This window comes from Phyllostomus discolor, chromosome 7, assembly GCF_004126475.2.
Source record: "Phyllostomus discolor isolate MPI-MPIP mPhyDis1 chromosome 7, mPhyDis1.pri.v3, whole genome shotgun sequence".
Taxonomy (NCBI): Eukaryota; Metazoa; Chordata; class Mammalia; order Chiroptera; family Phyllostomidae; genus Phyllostomus; species Phyllostomus discolor.
Genome location: NC_040909.2, coordinates 110,472,993 through 110,488,151, shown reverse-complemented (window position 1 = coordinate 110,488,151; position 15,159 = coordinate 110,472,993). Strand labels below are relative to the sequence as shown.

The 15,159-nt window shown below is 41.5% G+C and overlaps 1 protein-coding gene and 1 non-coding gene across 2 annotated transcripts; both read left to right on the top strand.

Annotated features, from left to right (window-relative positions):
- Positions 1–8,347: 8,347 nt before the first annotated feature.
- RPL30 (ribosomal protein L30) lies at positions 8,348–11,967 on the top strand. Its single transcript, XM_028533650.2, has 5 exons — positions 8,348–8,498; positions 8,597–8,649; positions 8,915–9,060; positions 10,426–10,556; positions 11,450–11,967. The coding sequence occupies exons 2-5, from the start codon at positions 8,629–8,631 to the stop codon at positions 11,497–11,499; spliced, it is 348 nt and encodes a 115-aa protein (XP_028389451.1). The 5' UTR covers positions 8,348–8,498; positions 8,597–8,628; the 3' UTR covers positions 11,500–11,967.
- Positions 11,144–11,275, top strand: LOC114514946. The gene has a single exon (XR_003686163.1). It is a non-coding gene; the product is annotated as a small nucleolar RNA SNORA72 (small nucleolar RNA).
- Positions 11,968–15,159: the final 3,192 nt, after the last annotated feature.

Here is a 15,159-nt window from a genome sequence, read left to right as displayed (position 1 = left end):
TTTGCCATGTTCACAGGTCTCTCCTCTTCTTCCCACACTCCTTCTCTTCCTTCCCCTTCCCCTTCTCCTTCCCTTCTGATCTGCTCTCTCCTGTTTCTTTCTTCTTCTTCCTTTCCTCTTCCCCTTCCTCTCCCTCCTGCACTGCAGGCCTGGCAAAGCCTTGGCCACCTAGCAATTAGTTCAGAGATCCCTTCAAATAAAGATGAGACTGGAGATTTTTGAGGAAGGGCCCTTCACAACATTACACATAAGTTACCAATTACTTTTTAGAATTTGCCTGGGCTATCTTACTTTTCTTCAGATATAATTATCAGCCAAGCCACGGCCTTCCATTTTCTTCAGAGGAAGCATTTGAGAACCAGGTGAATAATAACCCAGTGTCCTGTGGGTTTTACAAAGTGTTTCTCATGTGCTACTTCAGCTTTTGCTCTATGGGCCTGGAATAACGTGGCAGTAGGATCAGGGATAGCAGTCAGGTGTGGGCTCAACACCGTGTCCCCCACTTACCAAACTGGGCAGAGTGCCCTGTTGGCCAGCAGCAGCAGTGAGAGTGACCAACTGTAAGCTTCTGAATGGTGCCCTTTCTTTGAGAGGACCTATCAGACACTTCAGGGAAGATGGATCGGACCTCTTTGAGGACAGTAGATAGTCTTTACTGTGATAGACATTACATTAGACTTACTTTTCCTTCCCAATATGCCTCTGCTAGCACCATCCCTTAGTGGATGGTGTGTATCTTCAAGACATCACACACCTATCAAGACATTACATCCACATTGTACTTTATCAAAGAACTCACCGTGAAACAAGGAATGGGTTCATTCCTATGTGATTTACCGGTCTTTCCCTACACCTCATCATCCAGGAGAAGCTACACCCATAAAATGTCGGACGGGCACATTAAGCACTTTTATGGCACAGGCCATGTCAAACACCTTTGAGGGTTGGGGTGCTGCCCTGTGGTTTGCAGTGTTCTCTGAACCAGTGACTAATGAATGGTTCAGCTTCCTCCGTGACCAGTATTTGCAGATCTGTGTCTTGCTCTCCTGGCTTCTTGTTCATTTGGTGAACTACAAAATAAATTCCTTCTCTGCTTAACTGAGCTAGTTTGTTTCTGTTGCTTACAAAAGTATCCAGACTACAATATACAATGCTAGCCCTTCCTCTCCTCTTCCTGCCCACTCTCATTCTCAGCAGTTGCCTGTCCTGTCTATTCCTTTACTCTTGGTAACACTTGATCGTTAACTGATACTGTGATTCTAAAGGCCAGTAGACCTCAATGTGTTATACCTAGAAGGCAGTGGTTTATACATCTTTTCACCTCCAAGGACTCCTTTTATCATTTTTCTTTGACATACCTATGTGTCGTTGTTGCCACAATTTTGCATTTGTTATCTATTTCCCCATTAAGAAGTCAGTGACATTTTCAGATCAGCAGGACATGCAGTGTCAAACAGTATTAAGTTGATTAACTCTGGTTAAAAGCAAAACACGTTGATATCTTAGCCTGTGCAATTACAGCTTTATTAACGATAAGAGTACATTGCAGACTTTTTAAATTATTGAAAATAATATGTATGTTGTATTTGAACAACAATTAAAATTTAAAAATGTTAAAAATATGTAAATTTTCATACTTTTGTGGACACTTAGGAACATAAGATCCCCATGTATACTAAAATTCAAAAACTCACTATGAGAAATAAAAGAATAACCAAAACACCAAAGTTCACAGACACCACTTGACTTTCCAGAAGTGTCAGTGATAAGTTCTCCTCCACAGTAAAATGGTGAATAAAGTACCCTCAGTTGTTTGTATCCAAGAGTATAAAAAACATGTTTCCTTTCATGGAAAAGTGACTTTGAAAAACAGGAGAAAGTGTTTCTCTGGCTTATTTTTAATCTGGTGCACTCTAGAGCATTTTCAGTCCGAACAAAAAGAGTATAGAAGAACTATTGTGGATTCTGTGTTTTTGTGGAGGCAGAAAGGGTGGACATGAGTGAGTAACATCCCTTCCCACCTGTGTTTCAGAGGCTGAGAATTCTTGTAGAGGGGAGTGTGTGTGTAGTCACCTGAAAGGCCACTAACCTTCCCTGGGCTTACAGGGTCTTTTCACTGGGATTCACGGCCCCTCCCCCATCCCACCATATTTGTACACATACTTGATGCCAGAGGTGATTTAAGAATGCGAAGGCTGTGAGTTAGACAAATAGAGTTCCAAATTACTAATGTGCTACTTTGTAATCTGGATGCTGAATAAGTAAAGAACATGATAGTTTTAACTGCTTAACAATAAGGGGATGGGTTAATGAGTATCAGATGAACTTGTATTTGCTCTAACAGGGAAGGCAGCTTGTCACTTTTAAGGCTCATAGCAAGTAAAAACCAGCAGAATAAAAGCATTTTTCAGAAACTTGGAGCAGTGATTTCAGTGAAGGAAAGCTAAAGGAGAGCCTTATGTTAATTCTGTCCTATCACCTTTACCTGTCTGTAGTCTTTTAAGGCCACTCTGAAATGCTCCAGACTAGTATCCAGAAAAAAATAATGTCTGCATGGCAAAGCCCTTTCTCAAAGCATATATGTTTCCCAACTTTTTAGTATTAAGATTTAACAACTGTTAGCCCTTTGCTGCGTTTGCTCTACCTACCTACCTACCTACCTGTCATCTACATTTATTTTAGCAATTTGAAAATAAGTTGCAGATATCATGACACCTACCTATAAATTCTTCATTGTACATCTCTCTAGGCTAAGGATATTCTCTGTGTGACTTAAAGTAGCTATTTTTTAAAAATTTATTTATCTTTAGAGAGAGGGGAAGGGAGGGAGAAAGAGAGGGAGAGAAACATCGATCAGATGCCTCTTGTGCGCCCCCAGCCAGGAACTGGTGATCTTTCAGTTTGCATGTGGGCACTGAATTCACTGAGTCACACCAGCCAGGACTGAAGTAGTTATTTTTAATAGTAACAGTAACCTTCCAACACAGGGATCAGCAAACTGTGGTCTGCAGACCAAGTCCAGCCAGCTGCCTGATTTTGAAAATAATGTTTTATCGGGACACAGCCATGCTCATTCATTTACATATTGTCTGTCGCTGCTTTTGTGCTTACATCAGGGTTGAGCAGTTGCCACAGAAACCATTCGGCTCAAAAGGCTTAAAATACTGTTTGGCACTCTTATAGAAAACATCTGCCTACTCCTGCACTAATAAAAACAAGTGTGAAAATATTTACAAAATCTTTATGAGCCAAATGATTTGACTGTCATCTTTGCGAGGTGAGGGTTCCTTCCTCTGGTGTGTAGGTTTTGTGATGTTGTGAATGACTTCAGTTGTGGACTGTGATGGGGAGTTGGGGCAGTAGTAGTGGGAAGGAGGAAGGGAACTAACATCCACTGCGTACTTATTCTACACAGGGTCCTGTGTGAGGTGCTTTGTACACTATTACGTTTACTGTGACCCTCACAACAATACTACCAGGGAGACAGCATTAGTCTAATTTTACTGATGAAGAAACCGAGGCTTGCCCAAAGTCATGCAGGTATTAAAGAGAAAAACAAAGAACCTAAGTCTGTCCTAAGAAGAGATATCAGGATCAGTTAAGATTCCCTAGGAACAATTCTCAAGCATTTTGTGGCCATGATTCATACACAAAATGAGTGCTTTGGACTTCTCTGGCTTCTAGCACAAAACTCGGTATGATTGCTGAGAGAAAGCAACTAAGACCTTCCTTTAAACTGGAGTAGGGACATAAACTAAAGATTAGTAACTTGATATCATGTAATGAAAAGCACCTCAGGAAACTCACCTCTAGTGTTTAACCATTCTCTCTCTAAAATGGAGGTACCATATTTTTCAGACTATAAAACACACACCCCCAAATTTGGGAAGAAAGGGGGTGGTGCATCTTATAGTCCGAATGGAGCTCACCTGGCTCACTGTGGGGCGGGGTGGGGGGTGGCAGTAGAGTGGGGTCACAGGTTATTAAATATTTTACCACTTTTGCTTCAAAAATTTTTTTCCTATTTTCCTCCTCTAAAACCTAGGTGTATCTTATGATCCGGTGCATATTATACTCCTAAAAATATGGTAATAATCTGGATTACTTTGGGGAAAGAGAATATCAAGAAGCTTTGGAAGTATAGAGCTCAATATAAAAGTGTAAAGTATCATTGTTTAGTTTCCTCTATCTAGGCAGGCATGCCTCAAAACTAATTTAGCTATCTCATTTTAAAAAAGATTTTGTTTATTTATTAGAGAGAGGGGAAAGGAGGGAGAGAGGGAAACATCAATGTGTGGTTGCCTCTCGAGTGCCCCCTACTGGGGACCTGGCCATGTGCCCTGACTGAGAATCCCACTGGCAACCCTTTGGTTGACAGGCTGGCACTCAGTCCGCTGAGCCATACCAGTCAAGGCAGCTATCTCATTCTTAAGTTCTCTACTTCTCAAATTTTAGTATTGATAAGAATTTTCAAGGCTGCTTATTAAATTCGGATTCCAAAGCCCCATCTCCAGAGGTTTCTTCTACAGACTGGGGTGAGGCCCAGGAGTCAGAACTCAAGGTGATTCTGAATCATCTGGGAGCCGTAACTTGAGAAATACTGCTTTAAGATATAACTGGGTACATGCCTAGGTTGCAGGCCATAATCCCCAGCAACCGCACATTGATGTTTCTCTCTCTCTTCCCTCTCTAAAGATAAATAAATAAAATCTAAAAAATTATTTTAAAAAAAGATATAACTGACATTCCACAAGATGTTTAAAATAACCACTTTATTATTAAAATGAAGATTTTCACATAACAATTAACACATGCTAGTAAATAATTTAATGTAAAACAATTCAAGCAGTATTGAAATATATAAAGTAAAAAGTAGATGTCCTCTTCTCATCTTTCATTGAGAGAAGTTGGATAATTAGCTTTCTGGACTTGAATTTTCCATGCATATACCAACATATATATTGGTTAAGAATGACAAGCATTTGATGTTTCTTTTTTTGCTTAAAAAACAATGTTCAGATACACTTGTTCATGTGTCTTTGAACAACTGTGACTGTGTGGACAGAGTTCCTAAAAGTTGAACTGCTAGGCTGAAAGATTCAAAGAGCACAGAAGGAATAACATACAGTGTATCCCCACCTTCTTCCAGCCTTCAGTCCCACTCCTGAAACTGCTATGGTCCTGTGTGTCCCTGTACAAAATGCTTATGTGGTAGGTTCATTTTTAAAAACAGATTTTTTATTCATTTTTAGAGAGGGGAAGGTACAGAGAGAGAAACGTCAGTGTGTGGTGCTTCTTGCATACCTGCTACTGGGGACCTGGCCCACAACCCAGGCATGTACCCTGATTGGGGACTGAACCTGCAATCCTTTGGTTCACAGGCCGCACTCAGTCCACTGAGCCACATCTCAGTCAGGGCAGTAGGCTCATTTTGTTTTGCCACATTGTCCATCTGTTCTTCACAAGTGCCTATTCCCCCAACCTACTTTATATCTAATGTTTATCTTTTTGGTGACAATTTTAGTGCCTTCATTGTTTTCAAGCCCCATTAGTAATGGAATGATTGATTAGCATGTTGCTTCTATTAATGCTGAAAACTTTGGGATCTTTTCTCCCAAGGGTCTTCAATCATGGATAAAGAGTCTCCAGGGATTTAAATACATTTCTAAGAAAACACTGGCCTCTGAAATAAAATTTTGAGCATAAAGTCATTTTTTAAAATTCTCTACAGCAAACTTACATAACACTTAAATCTATGTTCCACTTTTTATTTCTCACCACATTCCAGACAAATGAATGCCATATTCCAGCCAAAGTGTAATGTTTACTCTCTGCTGATGCTTTTTAGCTCTGCTTGTGCTCTTCTCCAATGAGCGCATGCCCCCTTGATTTCACAGTTAATCCTGCAGGGCACCTGACTTCAAATCCCAGCCCTTATCTGTGTTGACCTTTACTAACTTATTGAACCCCTTTTCTCTTTAGTTTCATCCTGTGAAGTAAGGATAATACTGCCTATGAGGTCACTGCACCGGTTCAGAGGTGTGAAATTTACATGCAAGTTTATACAAAAGTCCAGATTATTCTCAGTTATTACTCTCCTGTATGGCCCCGCTAGCCAGCAGGTGCTTTAAGAACAGGCACCGTGTCTTTTCTCTGTATATTCGTAGTGCCTAGAGCAGGGGTGTAGAACTCATTTTTACCGGGGGCCACATCAGCCTCATGGTTGCCTTCAGAGCTGAATGTAATTTCAACTCCTTAACAGTTAAGTAGTTACATTTATACAGTCCGAAAATTATTTCAGTCCTTTTAAGGCACCCTCGAGACTACTGTGGCCCCTCATGAAAATGAGCGTGACACCCCTGGCCTAGAGTGTTGAATTTGTCAGATGTTTGTTAAATTGAATAAATGTTATTCTATTCGTGTAAGTCTTTCTCCAAGCGTAGCTGTAAGGTTGCTGAGGCATATTGTATGACCAAGGCCTAACACAGGACCTGGCACATGGTGGGCTATGCAGAGTCTGTGACCATTTCACACTTCTACACGGCATTTAGATTTATTTATACTGTCTTTTCATAGGTCTTGTCTTCTCAACATGACTGTTCTTTCCATGTCAAGTGCCTAACAAGCATGTTTGACAATGACGGGGAAAAAATGTTTAATCGTTTCCAAATTGTACCTGCAATGAATTGTAATGTGTAGTGTTCTTAAATAGATAAGCCCACAATAGGATTACGACCACAGATGTAACACTCACGTGGGTCCGAAGAGAACCCAGGATTACTAGAGGAGGTGGGTGTTTTAGCTTTCACTCCAGGTAGCAGCGTCACAAATTCTTCAACTTTCAATCAGTAAAATTAATAAGGAACAAGAACAGAGCTTAATGTTTAGAACTAGATTAATAGAGAAGGGCACATCATCTGAATTTGCACATTAAGTAACTTATATCTAATTGTTAAAGCAAGTAGTATAACCTAGCTCTACCTGGTTGGTTAATTTCACATCAAAGTGGGATGCACATTTGAATAAACTTTAATTGTGAGGTGGCCTACAGTACAGACCCAGGTATGGGTATTGGCTCTAGCTCCAATGATACACTAAATAAGTAAACTTGAGAATACAAACATCACTTATCAGACTTCTTGTGACTGTTAAAATAATGTGATTGTCCATGGAAGAACACCCAAACATATAGAGGATTTTTATGACTTTATTTGAGCTAAACTAAGGACATATGTGGGGAGTAAGATTTCAAATGCTCCAGAGAATAAGTTTTGCAGCTTCTTTCATGCATTTAAATTAAGGAGGGAGCTCAGTTGGTTAGAGCACAGTCCCTACACACCACAGTTGAGGTATAGATCCCCAGTCAGGGCACATACAAGAATCAACCAATGAATGCACAAATAAGTGGAACATCAAACTGATGTCTCTCTCTCCCTTCCTCTCTCTAAAATGAATAAGTGAAACTCAGTAGGGGGTGTAAGGGAAGATTGGAAAAAGCAAGGCATGGACTGGATTACAGTATAGTTAACAAAGGTGTGTTAACCTGGATGCACCAGATTAATGGACTGGGCAGGCTTAAAACCTTTCACGAAAGAATTGATAGACCCGGAGCATGAATACACACCACGATCTGCCCAGTTAGTAATTTATGGTGAGAGCACGTGAGGCTACTTTCCGCAGAACCCATTTTTTCATCCACACCGTGTTCCTGGCACAGTTCACAGTTAGCCTTTTGGTTCCTAATCCTCCTGACCTTCTCCAGAGTACAATAACCCACGAAAATAGCTTACCTCCTGGGCTGATTTTACTTATGATTTTTCACTGGACATTTACATCAAGGTCCAAATTCTCCTCAAAAACGATGTTTTAAACTAAACTTGTTTATCGTTCTCTCTGTGCAAATTCGGCTTACAGATTGATACTAACACGGCCAAAAAAGAGGTGAGTTTGGGGAAGCCAGTGCGGGACGCCAAAGTTCTCCGAGGAACCGGCCACTTGGGCACAGGAAAGGGACTGCGCGCTGTCGCTTCAGCCCCGGCTGAACTGACCGCGGAGGGCAGACTCGGCGCTGCGGCGCACCGTCGTCCTCCTGGTCTCTCCCAGAGCCCCGGCTCGGGGCAGATTTGAGCACCGCAGCGCTAAGACCTTGGTTCAACCACCTCCGCCTCTTCTCACCGCTCCTCCAGCCTCCCCTTCAGGTGGCTTCTCCAAATACCAATCAGCTTGACTATTTTCAACCTTCAGTCTGCAGCTAGAAGCGAGAGTAACGTTGCGGGGACAGGGCTAAAGTACGCAGCACTACTAAGCTTACTGAGCAATTGCCATTGTAACTAGCAGTACCTATAGCAACTGGTGGCGGTCCTTCTCTTTTTGCCCTGCCTTTTCCGCTGGCGATTTGCTTCCGCTTCCGGCACCGAATCCAATAGAGCCGCAAAAAGCTTTGCATTGTGGGAGATCCTTCCTTTCTGGTTCCCCGGCCATCTTGGCGGCTGCGCTTGGTGAGTGCTTGGAGCTTTAGGCCGCGAAGGGAACCCCGCGGGTTGCCGTTTGGACCTGCGGGTTCTAAACTTACTGTTATCTGCTCTGTATGTTCTAGGTAGGGGTCCGTCCCGCACCTAAGGCAGAAAGATGGTGGCCGCAAAGAAGACGGTAAGTGTAGCGGGCGGAGGAGGGGAGGAGATTCACGTGGAGAGATGAGCCTCGGCTGGGGCGGGCAGATATGAGCACACTGGGCGGACAGCATGCCCGGTGGCATTTGGAGGGTCCTAAAAGAAACCCGAGAGGGCTGCTTAATGACTTCAGACCCTCGATTTCGGAGGTTTTGTGAATGGGCTCGTCTTCCAGAAAGCTGTGGCTAGGTTTGAGGTGGTTACACACCAGGCCCTCAGATACATGTTAAATGTTTGCTTTGTAGAAAAAGTCGCTGGAGTCGATCAACTCGAGGCTCCAACTTGTTATGAAAAGTGGCAAGTACGTGCTGGGGTACAAGCAGACCCAGAAGATGATCCGACAAGGCAAAGCCAAACTGGTCATCCTCGCCAACAACTGCCCAGCCCTGAGGTATGGAAAGGACCTCAAGTGTGTGTCGTCCACTGCGAGCGAATATGCAGAGTGTAAACTTGCATTATGGGTAGCGTGGACTCGATTTTTATGTAAAATTTGTTTTACAAGTGAACACTTGAAAAATGACTTAAGGCTGCTACTGTGCTGTTTGGCTCTTGATTCCTACCGCCACCTCCCAAGCCTGTTTTCTCCATGTGTAAATTTATCTTACGGGAGAAATGTGGCAGAAGGGATGACAGCCACAGTGTTAGAAGGTTGAGAGAAGCACATACATGTAGTTTGTTTTTACATGTCTTCAGTGCTGTGTCTTTGGTCCGCCTTTTGGCTTTGAGATGCTTTACAATGTGCTTCATTGCATGAACTTGTTTTAGTGTAGAAAAGCTAGATGAGAAAGTCACCTGCTTCACCCTACTATGCCAGTTCTCTCCGCTGAAGTTTTTGCACAATTGTGTTAAAACTGAATTTAGTGGGTATTGTAAATAAGTTAAAGAAGCTTGGGCCTTACAGAACATAAGCTGTGTTCAGTCCCCTACCCGTGTAGATTTTCTGTGACAGTGCATCACCTCATAGCCCTTTATAGGGTGTCAGTTCTTTTGCAGTACTCTCTCCTCTATCCCATCCCATCCCATTGTCCGGCCTTATTTCAAACCTACTCTCTGTAGCAGTGCTGCAGTGTGAATGTGCATACAGTCACGTGAGTGAAATGCAGATTCTGATTGGCGGTCTGGAATGGGGCTTGAGAGATGCCTCTCTGACAAGCACCTTATGACACTACTGCTGGTCCGTGCGTCCCCACTTTGAGTGGGAGCAAAGTTCTGTTAGAGCTCCCTTCAAATTTGCAAACCCACTACTCAGTAGATACAAACGTTAACTCTGGGTAAGTAATATCACTTCTGATCTAGGACTCAGCATCTGAGGATGATAGAAATGGACCGTTTTTTTAAAAGTAACGGATTTAAATCCTGAATCCTCCACTTATTATTCTGTGCCTCGGTTTCTTCGTTATTTAAAAACAAATGAAATTTTAAAAAGTAGAGGTGGTTATGGGAATTTACGTGTAAAATGTCTGGCATGAAGTAAATAATGCTTTGACTTTGCACCCTACCCTCTTCTCCATGAACATAGATCCTGTTTTAATGGGAGGTGTTCAGATGTTTTTCTGGTTGTCTCATCTCTTGTGAGGGATCCAAGGGAGGATGGTTTGTATTGGTTAATGGATATGATAATAGATTCTTAACAGTAATACGAGCTTAGTTACTGTTGGAAGGCCTCACCAACATTAACCTAATGCGAGAAGTAGTGAACACTTAGCCTGTCAGTCACTTGGTATGGCCTTTATTTGCCTTTGTTTGATTCCCAAAGGAAATCTGAAATAGAGTACTATGCCATGTTGGCCAAGACTGGTGTCCATCACTACTGTGGCAACAATATTGAACTGGGCACAGCGTGTGGGAAATACTACAGAGTGTGCACACTGGCTATCATCGACCCAGGTATGCTTTGGAAATCATATTTTCCTTTATAATGTAATACTGGTATTTGCTGTACAAATGTGTTTGCTTCCTGAGTTAAGATGGTGAGAATTTGGATATATTAAGGCATATCCTATAGTTTTATTTCACGGAGAAGCGATAATGTCACTATATTGGCTTTGGTATAAGTGATTTTTTTTTTAACTGTGGGAACATGAACTTCATTTGGTCTGTCAAATAATGACTTAGTACCTTGGTAAAAAATGCAGTTATAAAAGGGGAGGATAATCAGGTGAAATGGAGGAAAGTAATCCTTAACTGGCTGCTTAAGCACAGGTAAACTTGGTTAAAAGAAGTTGACTCTTGAACAGTACAGGTTTGAACTGCACGAGTCCCTTATATATAGATTTTTTTCAATGAGTTTTGCAACAGTGGATTCATCAACTACCGACCAAAGACAGTATTTTCATTCCATGGTTGGGACTCCTGTGAGGAAGGCCACCTTAAGTTATCCAGAGGAGTTGGCTCCCCTAATTCCTGAGTTGTTCAAGGGCCAACTGTACACATCATGCTGTTTTTGAACTTAAGAATTCTTAATTCATAAAATACTGCGAATATTCTCGCTGTTCTGATTTTGTGATAATCAGGGCAGGCTAACCATTCGCTATATTAACACCATGCATGTGTCCCCAGACCTAGTTCTTTCCCTAGTTCTGGCTTTATAAATGCTGGTGACAAAAACTCTGATTTATATTATGCATCTTAAGTAGAAAATGTCTGACTCTATGTGACTTGGCTAAACCTTAGGAAAGGAGGGCACAGCTAGTAGCACAATGATTTGAAGATGAGCATTGCTAATGTCATGACTACCAGTTCCAAATGAAGTGTGAAATCATCGTTGTTTTATTTTTCAGGTGATTCTGATATCATCAGAAGCATGCCAGAACAGACTGGTGAAAAGTAAATCGTGCACATTTTTTCTTTAATAAAACTGGCCAGAGTTTGATTTAAGAACTGCATCCCTTTCTGTTATTTTTGCATCTTTTTGTTTCAATACTTTCCTAAAGATCAGATCAGACAGCGTGAGGCAGCCAGGAGTGGTGGCAAGACTTTTGGGTTAAGAGACTTAAATTCCAGTTTCCATTTTTCCTAAATGGGGTATGCTGAATTCCTTTCCTGTATTAGATTTAATTCCAGTTTTAGGACATGGTTTGCATTTTATATTTGAATGTGTTTGAGAGGCAGCAAGGTTCAAAACCCAGAATTTAACCAGAATTGCAATTTATTGTCCAGTTTAAATCTACCAAATCTAGGTAGCACAGAAAAGTAAATGAAATTATATGGATGTTCCCCACCCCCCCCCCCCAAATTTTGCCACTGCATATTACGTGTCCCACGGAACCCTTTTCCCACATTTATTAACATCCCTTGGAGGAAGAAAAATTCAGAGGAATTAATTTGGTGTGGGGAGATACTGATTTATGTACATCTTGATTGACAGAGTTGAATGGTGCTGGTAGGGTATACCCTACACACTCTGCTTAGGCTCTGAGGGAGGTTGTAAAAGTCAGAAATGACCATGTCTTTTGGACTTCAGAATCAGTCAGCTTGGTCAGGAAGTTTTTGGTGGTAGATGAGTGAAGGCAGATGAGGATGCTTTCAATACATTATCTAGTAAAGTAAAGTATTTGCTGAACTTGGGGTCAAAAGATGCCCTTTATAATAATTACATAACAACTATGGTTGAGTCAAATGTTCAGTTTCACAAGTAAGGAAATTGGTCCTTTTTAGGAGAACATTCCATGGTTTTAGTTTAGGTCTGAAGTTAATCTGAGTTTATTAATATAATTCGGATAACAGCTGTTACAAACTTGGCGTTTTCCTACTGGTTATTTGGTTACTTGACTCAGTTTGGGAGCATTACTGACATTTTACAAATGGAACAGTTCTTTGTTGTGGAGGGCTGTGAATACTATAGGATATTTTTCATTCCTGATTTTCTTTCCATGTCATAACAATCAACACCTCCAAATGTCACCCCACAATGTAAAAGTGGCATCTCTTGGTTAAGAGGGTCAGAATTACTGGGAAACTTCTAAATGTCCTGAGGTGCTCCTATTTGCATGTCTGAACACCAGTGTGCCCCAGGTGATTTAAAATGTTTGAAATCTGCAGACAACTGTATTGAACAATAAAATAATTGGAAAAAAAAAGTTCACTTTCGGTAATTTATTCTTGAACCAATTTGGTGATGAAGTGTGTGCACAAAAGACCCATTTGCCAAAATACAGAAAGTACATTGCTGGGTACGTTGCTAGATCTCCTTGATAAAGTGGCAGATAGATAAAACACTCCCTGAAATTGGGGGGGGTGGGGGGGGAGTTTGAAACCTTTGTCCTTGATCAGAATTACTTGTCAGACTACTGTTGGTCTAATGTTAGTCTGTTTTTTGCAATTCAAAATGTTTCAGTTTTTTAGTTAAGGAAGTTTATGTACTTGTTTTCCACCTACTTGGTCAATCTCCCTTCAGATTGACCTTTCAGCTAGTTGGGTATCTGTGCCTCCAGGCTGACTGTTTCCAAGGGAGGGGAGGGAGAAAGGGAGAGAAACATAGGGGAGAGAGAAACTGATGGGTTGCCTCTTGCACACACCCCACCTGGGGACCAAACTGGGAGCCCAGGCATGTGCTGTGATGGAGACCTTTCGCTTTGTAGTATGATGCTCAACCAACCGGGCCACATGGGTCAGGGCTCCGTGTGCTCTTCTGTGCACTCGCTGTCATTTCAACAAGAATTTTATAGCTTGGAGAAAAGGAATTTAAAGCAGTACACAGAAAATTCCTCATCTTGGTCTGAGGCAGTTGTGATGAAATGCCATTAAAGTGCTGCCAAAATTAAAAAGTGCCAAATCTGGGAATGTCTAATGTGATATTTTTAAATGTTTTTTTCTGATTGTAATGAATGGGGTGGGTTTGGTTGGAAAGCTCTGTATTACGTGGGGGACTGCAGGAAGCCCCAGGCGACTGGGTTTAATCATCGTGAGTGTAGTTAGTTGGGCTTCCTGGAAGATGGTCATCTGGTTCATGGAAAACAGTTCTCTTTGAATATCTGTCTGGCGATTCTCATTTCCAGCTTGGACTTGCTGCTCCCTCTGCAGGGGTATCTGCCTTCCTCCGCCCCCTTTCAGGTCACCCCAACATCCTCTTTCCGTCTAGACTGGGTGCCTCTGACTTACCGTAGAGCCTTTTTTATGGGGTTAATCACCTATCTCTCGTTAACCTAAGGCCCCAGAGGACAGTGACTTAACGTTTTCAACTTTATCATTTATTGTGTGTGTGGCACATAATAAAAACTGAAAAACCAGGATGAATAATGACTTTTAGGGCTTAAGCATTTCTCATTGATACACTTGTGGCTTTCTAGTCCAGAATTTTATCTTAATCTTGTCAATAGTAGGTCTCAAACATCTTGTATGTTAACCATTATTTAATGTACTACCTTCCACCTGTTTGCTTCAAAAGATAATTTAGGAGTGGGACTTTGCTCAAGCACTTTTCCCGGGTAAGGTAAGCAGAGAACTGATTCACTCAACATACACTTCAGTGGCACCATCTTCGTGTCAGATGCTCTTGGCTGCTGAATAAAAATAATAGCTAATATGGAGCCTTTGAAATGTGTCAGATTTGACTAACTAGTGTACATGTTAACCCATTTAATCCTCTTGACAGTGCAGTGAGATAATGTTACCCCATTGGACAGTATCAAGGCTTGGAGAGGTCACAATAACGAATGAAACGAGGGCAAAACTACACATGAAATATACAGATAGCAGAACAAGGAAAATGAAGAAATATTTCCAATTTTAGACAATCTTCAAATTAAATATGAGTTAATCTAAAGTCGATGGGTTGGTTGGAGGCCTTGGTTTCCCTGAAGGCATTTTCCCCACCAAGTTGGAGAAGAAAGTTGAAACCTTTCATAAAGTGTATAAAGCTTAAAAAGCCAGGAGCCTGGGCAGCACAGAGCCACTAGAGGGAGCCAGGACTCAACAGAAAGGGAAGACGTGAGCCAACTGAATCTCAAAAGGTAGTGCCAACCCAAATCAGTTCTTAACTTCCTAGTGAAAATGTGTTTCAGGATCACATGGATGACTTACATATAAGTATAAACTGGGTTTAGTATTGAATCACAACTTTTAGACTTTGAAAGAATCATTTTTAGATACAATCGAGGCCTACAAGTTCTCCCCACTGCACCACACTTTTGGGAGGAAATTGTCATGGACGCTTGCCTTCAAATACTTAATCATGAAGCTTATTCAAGGTATTCTGTTTGTGAGGCATCATTTCGCCTCCAAAATCCATGGGAAGGTCTCACTTGAGTGTCTTCATCTCATAATGAAGCTACTCCCTGCGGTGGTTTCTTGGTGTGCTAGATGCCTTTTGCCTTTGACCCGGTCCCTGTTCCCACCTGAACTTCTCAGGGACAGCTGCTGTTGTGCACATCCTTCCAGAACATATCTTACACTTAAATGTACATATGTATGTATCTGAACAAATATTAATGCTTACAGCCATTTGAATTTACAGAAATAACAGTATGCCAAACATACTTGACTGCTGGCT

Excerpts from the sequence above, each read along its gene's own strand:
- RPL30 (XM_028533650.2), top strand. The coding sequence starts at position 8,629 with ATGGTGGCCGCAAAGAAGACG. Across the intron at positions 8,650-8,914 it reads TGGTGGCCGCAAAGAAGACG|AAAAAGTCGCTGGAGTCGAT; the intron begins GTAAGTGTAGCG and ends TTTGCTTTGTAG. Across the intron at positions 9,061-10,425 it reads AACAACTGCCCAGCCCTGAG|GAAATCTGAAATAGAGTACT; the intron begins GTATGGAAAGGA and ends TGATTCCCAAAG.